The sequence below is a fragment of the Ambystoma mexicanum genome, chromosome 11 (genome assembly GCF_040938575.1).
Source record: "Ambystoma mexicanum isolate Mex_15411 chromosome 11, UKY_AmexF1_1, whole genome shotgun sequence".
NCBI classification, from domain to species: Eukaryota; Metazoa; Chordata; class Amphibia; order Caudata; family Ambystomatidae; genus Ambystoma; species Ambystoma mexicanum.
Genome location: NC_090934.1, coordinates 707,187,287 through 707,210,580, shown reverse-complemented (window position 1 = coordinate 707,210,580; position 23,294 = coordinate 707,187,287). Strand labels below are relative to the sequence as shown.

The window sequence follows — 23,294 nt, the reverse complement described above, 5'->3', positions numbered from 1 at the left end:
TGTATCGCTGTTCCTAGTATGACCCGGTCAGCAGGGCCGGGGTGGGAAAGAACTGTAAAATGGCCCCCTGACAAAAGCAGAGTCCCCAAATACTAATGAGTAAACCACCTGTGTTGAAACTTTTCTCTCCACGGCCGTTCTGACTAAAAACCTGTAAATTCCATACAGATCTGTGTGTGTGTGTGTGTGTGTGTGTGTGTGTGTGTGTGTGTGTGTGTGTGTGTGTGTGTGTGTGTGTGTGTGTGTGTGTGTGTGTGTGTGTGTGTGTGTGTGTGTGTGTGTGTGTGTGTGTGTGTGTGTGTGTGTGTGTGTGTGTGTGTGTGTGTGTGTGTGTGTGTGTGTGTGCGCACGTACGTACGTACGTACGTACGTACGTACATGACATTCGGGATGAAGTACCCACATCCCCGTAGCTATGCGCAAATAGTAAAAGGTGTCCCGGGGGGCTTTTTGTGTTACGTGTTTTATCAAGAAGACTGCACCCCACGGTCCCGCACCATAAATGAACTAATGCTGCTAGAGTGCAAAGGAAGACAAATGTAACCATAATGAGAGTTCACGCAAGGGGAGCACGAAAAATGCACCAAATGTATGTCCAAGCTCACTATGTGCCACTGCCGCCAGTCTCATTTGCGGGCTGTCCTGCGTGCTCCACCAACCTTACTAGTACCTCACTTACCGCGCATGTACAGGCATATAACAAAATGTTGTAATGTTAGAAACTTAGTGTATACGTAATATGCTCAAATTGGCCATATGGATGGTACAAGCAATGTCAAAAACGTGAACTTCGAAAAGACTCAGAGTATTGTATCTTATATGAATGTGTATGTCTCTTCCACCTAAAACATGCAACACACGAGGAAAATACCTTTGCGAGCACATGCAAGGCCATTCCCCCTGCCCCCCCGACCCCCCCGTAAAGCCTGCCAGACAGAAAAAGCAGAGGCCTGTGCTGCCCTGCACCACCTCCCCCAAGTCGGCTGGAGCCGCTTCAAGCATTCACATTCCCCCGCAGCACCCAAGGCCACGGCTTGCCACCTGAATTATTTACAACCCAGCAGTAAACCCCGGCCTTAAAACACAGATCCAAAGGCGCCCTTTCTTAAGCTCCACGACCCACCGGCTCACCTTAGATTAATGGCCCCTGTAAAATTAGGACACCCAATATTATGGCAACACTACAGGAACACATCCATAATGACTTCTAACAAGACATGCTAGAGCAGACCACTCGTCCCATGCCCTGAGACCCAACCTCGCGACCTATGATACCCGGTCAACAGGACAAAGGTAACCATGTATTGCCACACGACCCCCCCCCCCTTCTAGGTGCATTCCTCCTGTGTTGCGTTAACCTGTAGAATAACCTATTGGAAGATTTACCAGGGAAGATAATAATGCAATGTTGAATGACTGCGGTGTGCGTGGCCCTAGGGCAGAAGGTCAGGAAAGACATTCATCTCTGACACTGATCACGGTTGGCACAACAAAACCGCCCGGATGAGCCCAGCTGACCTGCCAGCCCCAGGCCAACCCACGAGGGTAACCAGTGACGTCCTCCAGCCGCGGCAAACCACATCGCAGCAGCACCTATAGCTAGTCGTCGCCACCCAATCCCCACGAACTTGTGCCCCCTATAGCATGTAGGTCCTTATGACGTTTTTTGTAAATATATACGCCTGTCTTTGCTATTGTCAGACAGAGCGCTCTCGGAGTTTGCAGAGTTCTTTGCATGCCCTATTTTGATTGATAAACTCCCTTTTAAGCTCACCTGCACTTTGTCCTGGCCTTATTCCCATCCTGGGAGAGTCCATTATTGTCTCTCATTGTGGGGAGGATCGTGCTATCTGGCGACGCTTGCCTCCAAAGGTTACCAATTGATCATCCTTGACCATGCAACTATTCCAATAAACATTAATCAATATTAATTGAATTGTGCCTTTGTTTTTGACCAACTTAAAATTAGCTAGGAATGCACATTCCATGACCAGCTCAGAGGACTCAAGAATTATTTCTGTAGTATTTCTATAGGCTAATGCAAGGCCTCTCCTCTAGGGCGCTCCCAGAGACCTTTTGTCGCTGGTAGGCATATGGTACAAAATCCATCAAGGGAGAGACATCCTACCGCCCAGGTCTCCTGAAGCATTATGAAAGCAAACATAGTAATTTGCTTGCATCATGTATGTTAAGTGCTTATACCCCCTTATGTTCCATGACACTAAATTCAGCTGATGTTCCTCACTAAAGGGGCTTTTGGACTTGCTTAATTTGTTCTATTGAGTACCGTAATGATATTGCCAGCCAACGCCACTCATGCATGTCTTTCAATTGATTCTTAAAAACTTTGCCATGTTTAAGTTCTTCAGGTTGGAAAGATACTGGGTATGCACCTTTACTTTTCCCATCTAGTTCCTTTGCCTTAACAAATTGTTCTCGGTTTGTGGAATGATTATCTATAAAAGGCATTACATCAAACCCCTTTTTCTGCAATGATCCTGCCTCTTTTAGGAGTAAGGATCTTACTAAAGGGGATTGTATTATCAGTCTGACATAATCATAACGATATTGATGTATATAATCCACTAATTATATATCAGCCGATGTGATCAGACTAAATTCTTGTATAGAGCTGAACATTTTTAAGATGCAGGGTCTATTGAGAGACCTTGGACCACCTTCCTCAAATACATAAGAGAACAATACTCAGTTTGTTTGGGCATATGGGGGCCCTAAACGCATCTGTTTCACCGTATATATGTGGATACCAGTTATCACCATACTGTGTGTCAACACCGGTTTCCGGCCACGAGTTCTCAATTACTTCATGGGTTGGAATACTGTTCTTCTTTCTAGGATTCCATTCATCTCCCCCCATGGTCAACATTGCCTTCAACTCTGTCAGGGATCTTAGCTAAGGCATTGGGAGAGCCTGAGAATAAACCTGTTCGACTTTCTTTTAGTTTTTTTACCACTATTGCTTCTATCGTACAACTTAATGAATTTTTGTCTGGTTCATTCAACTCTCCTACGGTATTCTTACTTGCCCTTTCATCATTCACTCTGTCCGCATTCACACTTTTTCTGGGTTTGTTGGCTGTACTTTTGGGTGGCTGAAAAGGATCACCTTTACTTTCTTTTTCTGGTGGAGAGTGAGGAATAGCATTTAAACCTTCATTTTCTTGAATTGGAGTATCTATTGGCCCCCCCTTTTCAGACTTTCATCCGACACATTAATGATTTTCCCATTTTGGGTTGTTGATGTTTCCGGTGATAATGTTTTAGCCGATAGAGGTGTATTAGGTCTGGACCTAGCCTCTGGATTTTTAAAGACATCTAGCATCCCACTTTCCAATCTTTTGAGGTTCCTTTCTATTCTCGTCTCCATCCTGTTCTGCTTCAATGCGTCAAATAATTTGTCCGTACCCTCTATAAAGGATTCATCATCATTCACCTCTATAGTGTTTTCACTGCTTTTAGGCTTGTTACTAGACACATTTATAGTAGACTCCTTTACCTCCTCCCATTCCTTACTCAGTTTTTGAACTTCTCTTTCTTTATTAAAAATGTCCAAGTCCTCCCTCAAGTCCATGCCACGCATAAACTTCCTGGAGGACGTATTGAAGTTATTAGCATTCAAAGTAAGCTTCCACGACGCCTCTTTGTTTTTCTTCTTTTATTTTAGATGTTTTTGGCTCTGGATGTTTCGGGTTTCACTTAATGCGCTCTTGCTGTTCTTCAACTTTCCAAAGTCGACATCCTTTTGCGGTGGACAAAGTTTCCCCTGCTCTTTATGAATATTTTCAGGAGAGATCTCTTCTAACTCTGTCTCCACCTGTTTTGTTTCAGTTTCCTCTAGTGGGTCAACTACTGGCGATGTTATGTCTATTGGCCTATTAATTTGTTCTTCTTTGGGTAGTATGCCCCATTCCTTCATCATTCTACATAAGTCTGGCAAAAATGTTAAGGCCATAACGATTTCTCTAAGCCAACCTGAATGCGTTTTTAATTCGGCTACCTTGAAATCCAACTTGTCTTTCTCTCTCGGACCTTTACAATCAGGAGGATTTGGGCACTCATCTATGTTATCCAGGTGCTGTTAGGCATAGTAAGGAAATTTCGCCTGTACCAAAAATAGGGGGAGTATCTAAAAACTGGTCGCTTGCTGTTATGCTTTTAAATTATATGGGTTCACCACATTAGTGTCGTTATCTTTCTCCCCCTCGCAAAACAGAGATTGCGAGGGGTCAATATTACCCTCCATCTCTCCCTCCTTAAGGGACCCATCCCCCGCTGAGCACGCTTGCATGCATTGCTTTATCTCATCATCTGAATCGAGTTGCGCTGGTGTTGTCATTTGGGCAGCTTCAGCTTGCCCCATGCTCGCTCGACGGGTTATGATGGTAAGATTCAGTATTAAATTGATATTTTTTTTTACGCTCCGCAAACGCATCACTTAGACTATTGCCTTATGTGCCTGATAACTTTTACCAGCTAATTACCACAAACTCCTGTTCCTTTATACTATAGACAAGCTCTACTCCACCAAAATACAATAATAATTTGAATGCACTTACTCCTAAGTATATTCCACCATCCCACTCAGACCAAACAGGCGAAACAGGCCACTTGCTGAGGCACCTTACAAACCCGGTCCACCACCCGTTCAATCACTTTCGAGTGCTCTAGAATGTAGAGCCTTGACTGCGCCCTGAGCAGACGAAAACTTGCATGCTGACGTCACAATCGAACCAAACGGGTGGCGGAAATCACATTGTTGCACAGTAATAAATAGTACTATGTATTTTGCCCCTTCTTGTAACCATTTCAGAAGCAAGCAGATGCAAATTGTGTTAATCCCAGTGTGAATTTACAAAGTAGAATTTGCCGAATTCCGAAATTTAAAACAAATGTATGTATAGAAGTGTTAACATTTAGAATAAACGTTATGCCAGTAAACATTTTGCAATTTCAATTTCAGGACATGAACAACGCTAAACTGTTTAGTGATGAAGCTGCTAATATTTATGAGAGAGCTATCAGCACTTTATTAAAAAAGAACATGCTGCTTTATTTTTCGTATGCAGATTATGAAGAGGTAAGTTCTGAAAATTAATTATTCTCAGTCATCGGTGGGCTTTGAGCTAGCATTTAATTTTGCATGTTTTTCAAAAGATATTAAAACTTCGATCCTATGGGAGCCCAAGCGTTCTGCATTTGGACGGGAATGTTGCTTCAGAAACATTAACTGGCAGGGTTTGTATATACCACAGGCACTATGCTTCACTGTTCAATCTGAGGAACTAGTTACACAGATTGTGGAATTAGGATAACATTGATATTTATCTTTTACAGATAGTGGTTTACTGAATTTTAGTGCGAACGATGTGAATACAATACATGCCAGTGCTAGGTCATTAGGCACATTTTGCCTCTCCTTTTGCTAACTTGTGTAGTCCTCTAAGCCTTTTGCTGACTGTTAGATATTTTTGGTCACCCGCCTCTGTAATCATCTAACCTAATGGTAGGATAGTGTGTCCCCCAAAATGAAAGACCAGACTCTCCAATGGCAGCTGTAAAAGAGCAGATAGGCTTAACTTAAGGAGGGAGGAAGGCTAGCAGATGGGTACAATTATTCCTTGTAGACCACACAAAGGAATACACTGGTATACTAAGAAAACCCTTTGTAAAGTCACACACACACAATATTGATGATGCCGTTAGGGCTGGTTCTGAAAATCCATCTAAAGGCAGGGTTTTAAGAGGCCACCCTATTATAGATCTAGCCAAACTGAATCAAGGTAGTTGGAAAGGCAGTAAGTCTTTGACTTAATGAATTGTGGTGGTGATGGTGTTGGTGTTGGTGTTGGTGATGTTGTAATGGTACAATGAGACAAACAAAGATCATTCAAATAAATCAGACATTAAGTACAAAAATACACTAGCCTCAACACGCACTAAGCAGCACAAATAACGGGTGTTGTCACCAAACTACTACTATACTACTATACACATTTCTGGACCTTGTGAATCTGCTTAGATGGGGTGGGACCAAGCCTAATTTGCATATGGTCATTCCCCTTTTTGTAATGGGTTGACAGGCGAAGAATGATCTGGAGTGTTGCCCAGAGCGATGCCAGAGGTTAAAATTAATTCTAAACCTTCCAGCCATCACCTCTTTGTTTTGTTTTAGATTCACATGCTTTGCATAGTCCCCCATATAGTGGTTGGTGTTGAGATGAATTTCCAGTATCTGGCATGGTGGGCATCTTTTAGGAGGCCACCCTAGTTAAGATGAACAGGGAGCTCTGAGAGGTTAGCCAAAACCCAATCCAGGTACGTGGATGAGCAGTCAAGGATTAGTCTCTGGAGAGTGTGAGTGGTGTCAGGGGCTCTCAATGAGTCCACACAGTAAAGCACAGAATAATTAAAGTAAAGAAAGTTATTTATTTTAGGCCTTAAGAAAACCTGAAAATGTATCTAACCTGTAGTATTATCACACAACACGGCATAATACACATTTCTGAGGCTTGTGGATCTGCTTAGAATCCCATGCTTTGCATAGGCCGACATCTAGTAATAGCTGCAGAGTATTGCACATGAGATTTTCGAAGCTCGAAAAGGGACGTCGACTGGCTGAGTTTGTAATTCTATTCCTACTGTGATGTCTTAGGTAAATGGAGTTAGACTTTCATAAGACTTCTCTTGGTATTAGTGTTAATGAGAATTCTCATAAATGTGCTAATGCCCTTCACCTTGGAGGCCTCCAGCAACTTTGCTGGATTTTGGGGATGTGATTTTTTTACCCGGAGAGTGTGACCCTTTTTTCCCACGGTCTCATGTATTTTGATGTTTGTTTTACTCTGGTATTCTTTGATGATGGAGTTTTAGACAACTCCATAGGCATCATATTTTCATGTCACACAGCACCCTCAGTGCAGTGGCACAGGGAAGCCTTTCAGGCTTTCCAAGGTTTAAATACCTTCTCTGGGATAAACTACTGTTTCCCAGATTATGTAAAGTGAAATTGACTTTAGTAGTCTTCAAATTCCTAGACCCAGCACACACTATCTTACAATAGAGTGCTTGAGGGGTTACTTAGTATCCCCTATGTCTAGATACTCATGTAGCAGTCAAATGCTACCCTACCCTATCCTATCGAAATGGCTGGTAGAAGTGGTTTTACAACAAACTACCATGATTTTTCCTGACCGCGAACACCGGTAGCGTTAAATTGTGGGAGCCATGTTTTTCAAGATGGCGCCTGAGCCCCCTTTTGTTTAAACTGGTCCCGGTCTCCATTTTTCGCCATTTTGTTTTGGAAAGGTCCTTCTAGAGTTTCTTTGCGTGCCAAACCAGGTTTGGTCCCTTTGTTCCTATGCCTTTGGCTGGCTTCAGGACTGAAGACCGCATCTGGCGCATGAGTGTCTGGGGTGGGCAGGAAGTGAGGGAGGTGCCTGAAACTCCCTGTGCTTAGTCTCCTAAGAGATCCAAATGCACTATGGCGTGATTGGCTGGCTGACTGTCCGGCAAGGACAGCCACCCTGCTGGGTGAGTGACAGCCAGGCTGGAATGAAAGGGAGAAAACTGTTTAAAAGGCGAGTCTCTTGGACTGGAAAGCAGAGTCGACCACTGGAAGAAAAGAACCGAAGATGATCGTGAAGAGGACGGCTGCTTCAACTCCTGGACCGTTGGTTTGCCAGGTGAAGCCCTGCTGCAGGTCGAATCGCTAAGTTCATCTCGACATAGAAGCCCTGCAAGGACGACTTCTCCCTTTTGAGTTGGTGGGACCAATCCATTCGGAAACCACCTGGATACCATTCTCGGAGCTGGTTGTATTTTCCTCAGAGTGCTGCAGAAAACCGAATAACCAGGGAGAGGGACACCAGTTTGTGTGCTTGACTACAGCTACCGGAATTGAAGATTTGCCATTTGCCAGCTTTTTGACCAGTCCCAGTGCAGTGCCGGAGTCTCTCTACGTCCTCCCTCTTGTCCCCACGACTGAGGCTCAGGAACAGCAAGATTTGCAGGAACTGCCAGGAACAGACGACCTCAGCTGCATCTTTTTTTTCATTGTAAGGTACTATGAAAACCCGACCAAGAGAACTTAACTCTCACTGCGAAAGTGCTTGAAACTTTGGCAACTTGCAGGCCTAGTAAACTTGTGACCCAACATACGAATCTTTCTTTTACGAACTACTTCTGAGAACTTTGGCAAATACTTTTCCGTTTAACTACCAGAACTGCTTTATCCTATACAAGACTTTAGCCCATTGGCTTTGGCCTAACCTATTGCATCGAATTGACTCCTCTGGTGGACTCAAACTATTTGCACTGTCTAAGAGTAACTGTAATCTTCTTTTTATTAATTTATGCCATTTTGCTCCTCCTTCAAAGTAGTTTAAATGCCTCAGAACCATACAGTGTAAAGTACTGAAGTATATTTTTGTGTGATATATATTGCCTCCTTCTATTGAATGTTTTATAACTGACTGAAATTAATTGTTTTACCAAGAAACCTTGAGTGTAAGAGTCTATTTGAATACTTGTGATTGTAGACCTCTGTGTAACACCCTTACAGCTCACATTCCCTCTGGCTGCTCAGCTCTGCTACCAAAAACTGTGTGGTACAGACTTATATCAAAGGTTGGTTTGGCTTACACCTGTAGTCATAGTTGTGTAGTGGTCCCAAAGGGTACTCCATACACACTCTGCCTAACAATAAGGGACCCAACTCTTAATATAGGCCTGTACTACACAAGTTGGTAGTGTGATTGAGCAGCCAGGCTTATCTTGGGAGGGAGTAATGTGAGCTGTAGAGCAGTACAGAGAAATCATTTCATACAAAGTTTTAGGGAGAATTCTGAGAAATATGCTAATTCCGCTCTACCTTAGAAGGTCCCCAGCTCTTTTGCTGGACTCTAGGACTTGATTTTGTTTGCCTGAAGAGAGTGAGACCCTTTTTTTCCACTCTCTCGTGTATTTTAATGTGATTTTGAACTGTTTCTTTTGGTTGTGGGGTCTGACAAACTCCATAGGCATCATCTTTATATTGTGTCACACAGCACCTTCGGTGCAGTGACACAAGGCAAGTCTTTCAGATTTCCCAAAGGTTTAAATACCTTCTCTTGTATAAACTACTATTTCCAAGAGCATTGAAGTGAAATTGACCGTACTTACATTTTGTAACTTTCTAGACCAGCGCACACTATCTTACGATACGGTGCTGGAGGGGTTACTTAGTATCCCCTTTGTCTAGCTTCTCATGTAAACTTTTTATGTTACCCTTTCCACGATGAATGGCTGGTGCAGTGGTTTACTTTTAACTACCGTGGTTTGCATTAACCGCGGGCTGCCTTCGCAGCTGCAGTAAAGAACCCAATGGCCCTGGTCTTCTTTTTTAGCCATTTCTTTGTGGAAAGGTGGTACTTGAGATTTGCTCTGTGCGCCAACCCAGGTTTGGTCCCTTTGTTCGTTTTGTCTTTGGCGGGATTCACGAGTGAAGCCCTCCTCTGGCTCCAGGGTGTCTGGCGGGGGCAGGAAGTCCAAAACTCCCTGTGCTTAATCCCCTTGGTTACAGGAATGCACCCAAAGGCGATTGGCTGACTGGCTGTTCTTAGAGGACAGCCACCCTGCTGTGATTGACAGCTAGGCTGGAATGAATGGGAGAAACCTGCATAAAAGGCAAGGCTTTTTGGCTTGGAAGGCAGAGTCGACCATTGGACGAAGGAATCCGAAGAAGAACTTGAAAGAGATGCCTGCTTCAACTCCTGGACCGTTGGTTTGCCCAGTGAAGCCCTGCTGCTGTGCTGAAGCTCTGAATTTGTTTCAACTAGAGAAGCCCTGCAAAGGACGACTTCTCCCCTTGGGTTGGTGGGACCAATCAACCCAAAAGTGAACTAGTTTGGACATCCTTTCGGAGCTGGCTGTACTTCTGCTGCTGCTGGAACCGAAGTGCCAGTGCCAGGGAGAGGAACACCAAACCGAGTGGATCGCTTTTAAGTCCGACCCGAGCGCCAGGAAGATCCTCCGGACTTCCCTGAAGCAGGACTGACCAAGCCGAAGCCACCTCAACAGAGTGCTGGACCCCAGATGCAAAGTCTGAAGTGGTAGCAGAGAACCGCAGTGTTGATATTTGCTGTAGACACGAGGAGCTGAAACTGCGAAGTACTGCTGAATTGGAGCTTGCCCATTGCTGCCACTGACCTTCCCATTGCAGTGCAGGAGTCCCCAGACGTCCTCCCTCTTGTCCTCACGACTGAGGCCCAAGAACACCAGGATCTGCAGAGCTGTACAGGAACAGAAGCCAGCTGGAACAATTTATTCTAACCAAAGGTACTGTAAAGTTAAGAGGACTTGGCTCTTGTGGTATAGCCGTACTTGTTCTGAGTTGAGACTTGTCCTGGTTAACCTTGCAGAGTTGCTTGCAGCTTTGCCCCTCACAAGCCTCCCAGCTTGTGGCCCTTCAAGTGATTTTATTTCTACAGACATTTCTAAAAACCTTGTGCAAGACCTTTCCTTACCTTACCTACAAAGATGATCTTCAGCTCCCCTAGACATTGCTCAACTAACATTGGCTGTCCTGGCTCCCTTAGACTCTTCTTACCTCTGACTCTGTGCTTTACCTTTCCCCCAGGAAAGGGTTAATTTACTTTACATTGGAGGGTTCAAAAGTACTTACCAGTTTATGAATTATTTGTTAACCTTTGTTTTATTCCCCTATCTAACCTTTGCACCAAACTCGGTATTGCTCTAAATGTACCAGTGATCAAGCAATGTCCACAGTGTCCTTGCTATTTAAGTCACCTGAGGGTGTAGGAAGTGTCTGTGTATTTTGAAGTGTTAACTGTTTGTTTCTTTATTTATATAGCAGGCCTGACCCATAGGTATCTGGGTGCTTTATAGCGGTTGCAGGTAATAACAAGGTAATAGATGCATGATAAACCGATACAGACATATGTTACATCACATTAATTTGCAATACTTTACATTATTTACAATACAGGTAAGTGATTAGGTAGCATGCACTGTGTACTACATCTTTACTTTGGCAGTTATGTGCGGTTAACGGGTGGAGAGCTGTGTTAGACATCAAGAGAGATGAGGCAATTTTTTGTTTTTTCTGAAGCAGAGGAAGGAAGGTCAGACCTTAAGTTTGCTGGCAAAGACTTCCACTTCCAAAGGTGAGACGTTAAAACAAGGAAACTGCTTCCCCCTGCTCTCTTAAGGTTGTATATAGGGACCTTAAGGCAGTTAGAGTATAGGGTTCTAGTAGGTAGATCTGAATTGTTTTTAGAGAACTTTTCCACTAGATACTGAAAGGCAGAGTTAGAAAGAAATTTGTGAGTAAGGTTTAGTGACTTGAAGTTAATTCTGTCTTTCACAGCTAACCATTTGGTGTTACTTCTGGTCTCAGATGTGCTGCGTTCTGGGGATATATAATGCAGTGCTTAAAGCATTGTTTTGCAAAATTTGCAGTTTGTTGACATTGTGTTCACTTGACCATGTTTTGTTCCCTTCTGAAGAAGGCTTATATAACTGACTGTTAAAGAAATTGATAACTGCTTAATCAAGAAACCTTGAGTGTAAGAGTTTATTAGAATAATTGTCATTGTGAATCTGTGTAAAAGCCAAACTGCTCACATTGACCCGTCTTGAGATAAGCCTGGCTGCTCAGCCACACTACCTACCTGTGTAATACAGACTTATACCAAAGGTTGGGTTCCTATTGCCAGGAGGTCAAGGTTGCTATAGTCTCCCAAAGTGTACTGCACACAATCTTGCCTAACAAAGATGATGAACATTTCTTCCTGGCGGCTGCCGAGACCAACAAGTCAGGCGACAGTTGAGACCACAGGCATTTGTGCGCAGACCTCGGCACCTGGTACTTTTTCTGAAGTCGGTCTCTTTGCTGGGCCTGAAACGGGGTTCTTCAGCAACGCCTGCCCCTCATCCCAGACATCGACCAGGAGCGGTACCAACAGGATAGTCTTACTCTTCGCCTCCCGGCGTTGGTACAGGAATCCCTCCTCCTTCGAGGTGAGCTGAAAATGCTCAGATGCCTGTGCAATCATGGAATGAAAAGATCCCTCTTTGTCCGGTGGAGAGAGACTCGGCGCTGGCGATGCAGGGTCCCCAGTCTTGCGTCATCTTCCGTATCAGTCGTTGCCGTGTCCGTCCCCCTTGGGGGAGGGAGGGTTACGACAGTTGCAATAGAGGTGTAATGTGTCTCCTCCTCCTTCTTTGCTGGTGGCTGCCCCGGTGTCAACGCGGTCACCGGTGGTGCCGCTGGAGCTGGCGGAGCTGTCGACAATCTCCTCTGAATTACTGAAACCAGCACGTGGAGTGTCGAGGATATCCTGTGACAAATCTCTAAGGGGCACCTGGGGAACAGGGTCACTGGGCCCAGCGGCCATGTCGTCCCCGTCGACTGTATCGATGCCGCCTCTGGCGGGCATCTTTTCGTTCCCATCGTCGTCACCACCGTGGATGGTGTGGACGGAAAGTATCTCCTCGTCGGACGAAGAAATTGCCATGCTCTGGAGTTCTTCACCCCCGTCCCCTCCTTCCTGAGGGGTCGGTCTCTGGCTGAGGTCCAGTATCCTCTTCTCCGGAGTCTTTTCTATCTGCTTGAACGAAGGCTCTCTCCTGGCCAGGAGATACCCTTTGGCTGCCACCGGGGCACCCTGAACAGGGTCACCCCCTTTGTTAGGCAAGATTTGATGCAGTACCTTTGGGTGCACTACAACAACCTTGACCTTTGGTATAAGACTTTACTACACAGGTTGGTAGTGTAGCTGAGTAGCCAGGCTCATCTCAAGAGGGGTCAATGTGAGCAGTATGGTGGTTACACAGAGATTCACAGTGACAAGTATCCAAATAAACAATTACATGCAAGGTTTCTTGATTAAACAATTATTAATTTAAGTCAGTTTGAATAAGCCTTGTTCAGAAGGGGAAATATAATAGTAACACACAAACTCCAAAATACAGACCTAGTTCCTCTAAATCTGCAAATACCCATTTGGGATGGCACACAGACACTTCCTACACCCTCATGTGACTTTAGTAACTAGGACACTGTGGACATTAATTTATCACTGGTACATTTAGAGCAATACTGTGATGAGTGTTAACATAAAGATGTTTCAGAATAAGACAAGAGATCACACAAATATTCTGAAGCATGCAAGTACCTATGAACCCCCAATGCAAAGTAAGTTAACCTTTTCCTGAAAGAAAGGTAAAAACACACTTTCAGAGGAGAGAAGAGTCATTCAGGGAGCCATGCCAGCCAATGTCAATTGGGCAAATGTCTAGGTGAGCTGTAGCACTTCTTGCAGGTAGTAAAAGTCTTGCACAATGTTTTAGAAGTCTTTTGTAGAAAAAGTAGAATCAAAGTAGGGCCACAAGCTGCGAGGCTTGTGAGATGTAGAAGATGCAAGCAACTCTACATAAGCAACCAAGACAGGTCTCAACCGAGAACAAGTAAGGTTACAAGACAAGAGGTAAGTTCTCTTGGACTTTACAGTACCTTTGGTTAGAAGAAATGGTTCCAGCTTGCTTCCGTTCATGTGTGGCTCTGCAGATCCTTTTGTTCCTGTGCCTCAGTCGTGGGACAAGAGGGAGGACTAGGGCAAACTTCAATTCAGTGGCACTTTGGCGTTTCAGCTCCTCGTGTCTGACAGCAAATGGAAACACTGCGGTTCTCGGATACCATTTCAGACTTTCCTTGCTTCTGGGGTCCAGCACTCTGAGGTGGCTCAGGCTTGGTCAGTCCTGCTTACTGGGAGTCCGGCTGATCTTCCAGCTGCTCTGGTCCGTCTTAAAAGTGATGCACTCGGGGGCTTGGCTGGGAGCCAACTGGGTGGCATGGCTCCATAAATGCTCCTAAATCGCGGAGGCTCCGCTCCCGACATTTGGTACTCTCCCTACTATCAGCAGCGAGAGCGGAGCCCCGGGACGTGGAAGGAGGGCCAAGATGGCGGCCAGCTGCAGCGGAGGGGAAGGGGATTTGCACACTGTCTGAAGCCTTGCGTGACCGTTAAATCCTGTATCACCCCAGGCTGGAGGAGCGCAGCTGGATTTGAAGCTGCCGACCCTTCTGACCCAGCTTCCCACGGTTGACGCGGAGCGGCCCCTCCTCACCGGTCATCTTTATCCCCTCGCCCAGGCCTGGCTGGCTGCTGAATCCGTGGGCGAGCACAGGCTGCAGAGAAGGTGGAGCAACACTCCGGCCTGGAACGGGCCATATCCTCACCAAGCTCACTCGCCGCCCAAATCTACTTCAGCTCCTGTAAGGTGAGCCTCATCCCCGTTGCTCACTCTTCTGACCCCCGGTCCCCCTGGTGTTCCCTGGATCTCCCGCTCTGGTCCGGGGGGGGGTGTGCCTCTTCCCCTCCCAGTCGGGTGGGGACCCAGGGGTGCCGGCGCACACCACTACCAGCTGGCGCAGGGACTTCAGATTGGCCGCTCCAGCATCACTTCAGCTACACCACTGAACGAGCGCACGCCCCGTGAGAGCTGGCCCCAGGAGCTCTCCCGGGCCTCCGGCACACCATCCAAGTAGAAGCAAGCCCAGGGCAGTGGGGCTCTCCGGGCACGAGCAGCGCCATCTGAGGATCCTCCTCCCACTACCCGGCCAGTTCTCTCATTACTTGTGGAGCCCAAGGGGGAGCCCGCGCTGCACCTGTAGACACAAGTGACTTGGGCCACGCCACTGCCGGCATCCACCCCACTATCTGCCCCAGACTGCCCTGGAGCAAGTAAGGGCCCCTTCTCTCCACCTGAAGCAGCTGCAACAACCCCTGGAGACTGGGTTGGAGGGCCCTAGCGGGTAAAACCCCAATCTTACTATCAGTGGACTCTCCCCCTTTTCCGGTCCCAAGCCTTCCTCCAGCCCCAGGCCCCCAGGGAGTAAAGGCCTGCACTGGGCGAAGAGTGTGGCAGCGAAGCCCACTGGGTATTATCAGTACCCCCACATCTCAACCCACGGCTGTAGGGACGCACAGAAACATCTCACCAGGGCCCCAGTACCCGAGCAATCAACCTGCATTAGAACTAACCCCCACAGATGGGGAGCAGGTGCAAGTGGATCTAGGTCACCTGGCCTAAGCTCCACCCACCTGGTGCCTTCCTGCCTGCCGCTCTTTTTCACCAATTAGCAATCCCCGCCCACCTGGTGCCTTCCTGTTTGCCGCTCCTTTTTCCTACTTAAGGAGCCCTCCAGCCTCTTTTCCTTTGCAGATGGGGAGCAGGTGCAAGTGGATCTAGGTCACCTGGCCTAAGCCCCGCCCACCTGGTACCTTTCTGCCTGCCACTCTTTTTCACTACTAAGCAAGTCCTGCCCACCTGGTGCCTTCCTGTTTGCCGCTCTTTTTCCTTACTTAAGGAGCCCTCCAGCCTCTTTTCCTTTGCAGATCGGAAGCAGGTGCAAGTGGATCTAGGTCACCTGGCCTAAGCCCCAGCCCACCCGGTGCCTTCCTGTTTACTGCTCTTTTCCACCACTTCGCAAGCCCCACCCACCTGGTGCCTTCCTGTTTTACGCTCTTTTTCACCATTTAGCAAGCACCACCCACCTTCTTAGCCCTGCCTCTTCCTTCCTGCTCCAAACTATTAGATCAAGGGCGTCCTAAGCGAATGGCAAATGATGAAAAGGGGAATTCATGTTTGGACCTGTTCGGACCAGGAGGACCCAGGGCCAGACCCCCTGCTCAGACAGCAGGTAGGCATGCACCAACATGTGTTACTCCCTCTGGTCCCCCCGTGATGTTCCCTTGTGCCCCCCCATTCTCGGACACAGGTGTTGCCTGTTTTGCTTGATTCTTCTACCCTGCTCCCCCCTCACCCCACTCAAGCCTACTTCTACAGAAGTCTGTCCTGATACATTCTGGTTTCACCATCACCGTCTTGTGGACAATGCTGGATTTGACTTTTATGGACTTCATTCATTCATGGTGCGTCACCCTTTCTCAACTCTCATGCTGAACTTCTTTTGCATCTTGTACTCATGGTGGCCCTGAATCATGCTGTTCCCGTCTTCATCTTGTATCCTGGCTTGCAACATTATGTGTTACTACTGACTTCTGCAATTGTATTCACTCTCCCCTCTTGCTTCTCCACTCTTTTGACTGCTAACTCTCTGTTCTCTCCTCCTTTCCCTTCTCCCTTTTCCTGTCTCCTCCCCTTACTTTCTTCTATGCACTTACTCTATCAGAATTGTCCCTGGACCTAGTATGATAGCAACCTCGTCTGTCTCCTCTTCCCTCCCCTTAGTGGTTTTTTCCTCCCCAAACCCCTCCAGCACTATCTGAAATGTCGTCAGGCCTAATATGATAGTCGCTTGTTTTGTTCCTCCCCTACCTTTCTGCACCCCTCTCCCTCACCTCTTGTTTTTTTTCCGGCCCTACCAGAAATGTCATCAGGCCTAGTACGGTAGTCGCCTGTCTGTTTCCATTTCCTTCCCACTCTCCCCCTCCCTTATCTATGTTTTAGCTCTTGCACTATCTGAAATGTCGTCAGGCCGAGTACGATAATTTCACATCCTCACTGTTTATGGCCTGTAAGAATGTCATTGTTTTTTTCCTTGTTCCCTCCCTTGCCTTGAAGCGCTTTGAAACACATTGTGTATATGCGCTATATAAATAAACTATCATATCATATCACCGCAGTAGGTGCCATAAGAAAATACTGACTGACCCTGAACCCCTCAACACTGTCCACCCATACTGCAAACAGTGCATGCCTAGCCACCTCGAGAGACATCTCTCCCCACGCCCGGCTTGCTTTTCCCTGGGTGCATCATGGCGAAGAGTGGAAAATCAGTAAAGCAGGCAGACATTGCAACAATGATGGGGAACCCCACCCAGGGAAAAATGGGGAGGCCCGATCAACCAACGGGGCCGGCGGCGGAGAGCGCCCATACCTCAAAAGCGCCTGAGACTGGCCAATTTGCCTCCAAATCAGATCTCAAGGAGCTACTAGCGGCTCTCACAAAAGAAATCCAAAAAGGCACTGATGAGGTTACTAGAAAGATCTCCTCCCTGGATAAACGCGTAGAGGTGGTGGAAAAACGCACTGAAGGGGTGGAGAACGGACTGTGACCATGCCTTCGAACTAGAATGCGGCCTGAACAGAATTGCAGCGCCAGATGCGACTTACTCCAAGCCAAGCAGGAGGATACAGAGAATCGCTCTCGCCAGAACAATATCTGCCTCTGAGGGATTCCTACCACAATAACCGACCCTGAGCTCGAAAGCTTCACTAAAGACTTGTTTAGGTTCATTCTAACACTACCGGATAGCTCTCCCCTAGAAATCAGTCCATCGCACTGCGCCAAGACAGGCAACGACATCGCCACCGGACGTTCTCGCCCAAATTCATTTCTTCAAAGTCAAGGAGGAGATAATGAGGGAGGCTAGGTCCTCAAAGCAAATTACTTTCAGGGGAGCAGCCATCTCCCTGTACCAAGATCTAGCGAACGTAACGCTCCAGAAGTGCAAAGTCCTCTGAAATCTCACAGAATGGCTGCAAGAGCGGAAAGTGGAATACCACTGGAGCTTCCCTACTGCCTTGAACTTCACATGGGAGGGAACTTGTAGGCAGATTCGCGACCCAAAAGAGGCAGACTGTTTCCTGGGAAAGGGATCGGTTGACGAGGGCTCTGAACCAGACACGCAACCTCAAGCACAAACCAGGTCATCCTCATCCGGCCCCTGGTCCTGATCCAGTAGACGTTGCAGGCTCTGCGGCCCTCAGAAGCATCCTGACCCGAGTTGACACTGCAGGGCCTGAGGACTGCATCTTCATCCCTACAGAAGGTCTGTGATTGCAAGTCTCCCTGCCTGTCCGAGCCTGGCATCCAGATCAAGCGACCAGCGGAGGAGCAGGAGCTAACCCAAAATCTGCTCCTACAGTGCTTCACCATCCTGCAGCCCAATCCATTATTTTGAGGTAAGCGTGAAGAGTCCCACCTCTTCCCAGACGACTGCATTATTTTAAAGGCATTTTCTCGGCGAGTCACGCATTCTTTGCACTAGCCCTTCCCTGCTTCCTGGCTAACTCCTCACATTAGCCACCTGCAGCCAGGAAATACTGTGTGCCCCCAGCAGCCGAATCCTCACCACGAGACCCGGACCAACCCAAGATGGCCGCCCCAACGCACTGAGCACTGCATCTGCAGCCTAGCTTGGCCATCCGGCGCCAACACAATCAGATTGCCCCATCCTTCATTCTTATTGCCCAATCCACAGCCGGGAGGCGAGAGCCAGCCCTCTCGCTGGAAGGCCCTCGATGTCAAAGGTTTCCCCCCGGCTCACCTGAGTTCTCTTCTTGTGGCGTTCCGCAGAGGACTCCTTCTCCCGGCCGGACCAGGACTTGTATAAGTGCGCGCGAGTCGAGTCTGACACCAGCGCGAGCGTTCAAAGTTCCAGGAAGTCACGTATTCCAGGACGTCCAGGAAGGGGATCGAAGAAAGGTAAGAGATACTGGAAACGGGGGGGAAAAGTTAAGAAAGAATGAGGGAGTTGGCCAGGAACTTGGAAGGGTAACGCCGAGCAGCACACACATGTCGAGACACTACCTAGAGATAGCGTTGACGCGCGGGGGCGTGGCCCATTTATAGAACGTGCCGTGTCCGACGTACAGGCTAGTATGGAACACGGCACTGGGCACGGCCATGTTGGAAGTATCAAAGAGCACACTCTCCGTCTGGACCAGGACCAGGAAGACCAGAAGGGGCTATGTCCATGGTTCATGACACTCGATTGCAAGGCTCCCTGCCTGTCCGAACCTGTCAGAGCCGAAGGAGCCTGGGGCCGCTCAACGCTGTCCGTGCTCTGCCGAGGTAAGCGCCTGCCCATCAAGCCCAAATGAAACTCCCTGACTTTGCCAAGGTACCAGCACGGACGTTCACTTGAAATGTGTGAAGCAGAGCCTAATGACTTTTACTCTGCATACTCGATCTCCGCAAAGCATCCTCACACATGTATACCGCTATGTTTGAAATCATGCTCTAAACGTTTCAGTCCACTCTAATAACACCTGCCTGCATATCTATGTTCGCAGCCAGCCTAACTCTCTAGCCACTAATGCAAATGCCTAAGCCCCTGGGTGCTCTGAACTAGCTTAGCCTATTGCATACATAATTTAACAGTTGACTCCTTCACATTCTTGTAAACCACATAGTTTACTACCATTCAAGCCTGCAGAACCGCGTGCTCCTAAAGGGCATTGACATAGTAATCAATCAGCCTACCCTGTCTATTCTGCCACTGTTTAGCTCACGCTGCCATTACTGCCTATGATCACTGCAAAAATGTTTGATATTGCCTATACTGTCTCTCGTCCTATTGGTATAATGTGTTGACCCTGCATATGCTGGCCACTCTGCTCCTGCTAAGCGTATTCTGCCATAGCTTTCTTGATCTTTTGACCTCTGCTATATCTGTTGGAATCGGCCCAGCCTTCGCTGATTCCGTGCGTTCTGAATTAGTCAAATGGCAACCTGTACTTCTACCTTTCTCTCAGTATGTACACCGTATTAGTTCTCCACAGTGAACTGTATGCTGCCTTCTGCTGAATTGTGCATTGCCCACCTTCTATACAAAGTTGCTGCCTACTTTTGAAACGTATGTTGCCCACTAAGAAATGGTCACAAATGACCACCTATTTAAAAATTGTTTCCTATTCCAAATGCATGCCGCCCACTGGTGGAATGCGTATCTCTTTCAATGTATCAATGTATCCCTAAGCCACCACCACTGCACCTAGCTTGTTACACACTCACTACATAGGCATTGCGCCTCTCCTATAGCTCACCACTGCTCCTGATAGAGACATTACTATTGCTTCTACTCTGTCACCCCACAGCCACCATCCTGCATCATAAATTAGCCTGATAAGAGAATGACACCTCATGCCATCTGGTATCTTACATCTCTCTGCAGTATATCCCTCCTCTACACAACTCGCCACATAATCCACAACATGCCTCCCACTTGCAACAACCCCAGTAAAAGTCATCACATCATCACAAACACCACTATGCCAAACCTTACACACTCCGATAACATAGGCCCAACTTGGTTCCTACCTGCACACATCCATCCAAACATAGGTCAACGTGTTACCATAAGCACCACAATGATAAACCTCACACTCCCCGATAACAGCACCAACCTGGTTTCTACCACCTTGCCTTCCAGCTCACTGCAACATGGTCCACAAATACCCACCCCAACATCCACGCACAACACTCTATCCACACGCACCACGTAAGCCACACGTTCTCAGATCGTCCACTACCATACCCATCACAACCTCAAACAAAAACCTCAGACTAGGCTCTAGGACTCACCAAACTCGCACTCCCAACAATGCACGTCGGAAACCTAATCCTGCTACCGCTTTCACACACACCACAGTATCCCCGGACAACATGCATACCCCCACCCAACCACTACTTGTCAGCAAGTCGCAGCCCACCATCCAAACTATCAAAGGTGCTCTCATTAACGCAAGATCCTTAACCGCACATACTCTCGACATAGCTGACATCACCTCCAATGACCTTGACTTCCTAGCTGTCACTGAGACCTGGCTTCACGCAGCATCAGGACCAGCCCTTGCGCTAGCCATTCCTAAGGAGTATTCCTTATTCCGCCTGGACAGACAAACGGCTAAAGGTGGAGGCGTCGCCTTTATAGCAAAGACCTCTCTTAATATCAGACACATAGTCAACCAAACACTCCCAGCTGCTGAACTGATTACCGTCAAACTACCTACAACCAACACGAATACTACCACCATCCACCTCCTATACAGACCGCCTGGTCCCATCACCTCCTTCAACAACAACGCTCTCCTGCTCTCCAACAATACCAAACCCAACTCACAGATACTCATTCTAGGCGATTTCAATCTTGGCTATAACACCACCAAAGGTGCAAAGCAAACATGATCGCCAACACCATCTCAGAGCTAGGATTCACCCATCACATCTCACAACCCACGCACATTAAAGGGAGAACCCTTGATTGGTTAGCGGACCTCAACTGCAATACCACCATTCTATCCAACACACGCTGTGCCTGGAGTGACCACCACCTAATCACCTTCACCATCAACAAAAACAAACATGCCTTACCACCGACAACTAATGCCCCACCTGCATTTACAAGAAATAGCAAAAATATCACAGCTGAGAAATGAATCCCTCTGCTCCAACCCATCATCGACTTCACACCCACCATTGCCAACCCCACAGATCGAGTAGACCTATACAACTCAACTATCCTCAAAGCCAGCGCCGCTTAAATTACGCAAAGCCAAACCACGCTCTCACCTCAACTCTTGGGTTCACCCCTGAACTAAAAATGCTTCGGAAAAACAAGAGACATGCCGAATCAGTATAGAAACACTCCCCCCTCAGTAATCAATACAATGTCATATATCTCAGCCTCCAATAACTACAAGCAAGCCATCATCCAAACCAAAAATATGTATGAGAGAATCAGTAAGGCCAAATCTAACACAAAAGAGCTCTTTAATATCTTAAGAGAGCTCGAATCCCCATCACCCATACCTGCCACTTGCACCAAAGATACCTCGTGGTGTACAAATATACAAGAAGCCCTCCTCAGCAAAATTGCTATGCTCCAGTCAAAAATCGAAGCTAAGAAAGCTAGCCTTACAACTGCCAATAACCTCACCCCATGCCCTCCCACCAAACAGACAACAGTGTACCCCATTTGAATTCTCAATCATCACTACCAAAGAGTTGGAAGACATAATATCCACCCTGAAACCATCCAAATGCCAAGGCGACACCTGCCCAGCCCCAGCAATCAAAGACACAGCCACACATCTAGCCCCTTTCATCCCCTCACTCAGAAACTCTTCATTCACTTCAAGTATAGTACCCGACAACCTGAAGGACTCTTGGGTCTTACCACTGCTCAAAAATCCCACACTGGACCCTAGCATCCCCACCAACTACAGACCCATCACAACAGTGCCTTTCCTCTTAAAAATGCTGGACAGAGCAGCCTACCTGCAGATCCAGAACCACCTAGAGAAAAACAACTTACTTGGACTAAGACAATCTGGCTTCCACCCTAAACATAGTACAAAGACTGCCTTGGTCGACCTCAAGACTCAAATGGACAAGTTAAAAGACCATGGCAAACTGGTCCTCCTACTCCTTCTTGACTTATCAGCCACGTTTGACTTAGTAAATCATGACATCCTATGCAAACACCCAGCCTCTGCAGCCAAATTCTCTGACAAAGCGAACGCCTGGATTCAATCCTTCGTGACAAATAGATCCATGAGGGTCTTCGCACCCACCGGTACCGCCAAACCATCCCCCGTCACCTGCGGCCTCCCACAGGGATCCTGCATCTCGCCCACACTATACAACGTGTTTACAAAACCCCTATTCGACATACTGGATCATTTGGGTGTCATCTACACACACAACACTCAAATACTCATCCCACTAACAGGCGACTATTCCACTGACAATAAAGTCCTCAAAAACATTTACTTTACCATCCAAGAATGGATGGCCAAGCATGGACTATGTCTCAATGACAACAAGACCGAGCTTCTTCTCTTAGGTTCCCAATCCAGACTCAACAACTTTGACAAACCTTACCAAACATTTACCATTGATGGCAACAACATCGCTGTATCTAACCATGTAAAAACCGTAGGAATATACCTCGACTCTTCCCTCACCCTGACCAGACAAATCAACGCCATCTCATCCTCTACCGCCTACACATGCAAGCTTATCAATGCCTGCAGACCCTACCCATCCACTTCCAACTGCACAACCCTTGCTAGAGCTTTAGTACTCTCTAAAATAGACTATTGCAATGCACTCTATCTTAGCACCAGCCAAAAGAACATTGACAAGCTTCAAATTGTTCAAAATAATGCTCTCAGAGCAGCCTTGAATATACCTAAATCGGAACACATTTCAGATCTGAGACGTTCCAACCATTGGCTATCTGTACCTCAAAGAATTGAGTACAAACCACTGTCCCTCACGCACAAGTGCCTGTCCAACCAAGCCCCCAAATATCTTGCTGACAACTTCACCCTTAACATCTCATCTTGGCCAACCAGATCAGCCCAAACCCATTGCTTGAATGTCCCCAGACATAAGCTCCAAAGAGCAGGTGGCTCAAGCTTCCCAGTGCTTGCCTCGAAAACTCTGGAACTCCCTACCACTTACTCTCAGAACTGAACCATCCTTCCGATTCAGACAAAATGCTAAAACCTGGCTG

General features: G+C 47.1%; 1 protein-coding gene across 1 annotated transcript in view; it reads left to right on the top strand.

Annotated features, from left to right (window-relative positions):
• Positions 1–23,294, top strand: part of CSTF3 (cleavage stimulation factor subunit 3) — a 731,385-nt gene that overhangs the window by 476,990 nt on the left and 231,101 nt on the right. Inside the window, exon 12 of the mRNA XM_069623577.1 lies at positions 4,982–5,098. Within this exon, the coding sequence (XP_069479678.1) occupies positions 4,982–5,098 (117 nt within the window). The remainder of the gene's footprint in view (positions 1–4,981; positions 5,099–23,294) is intronic.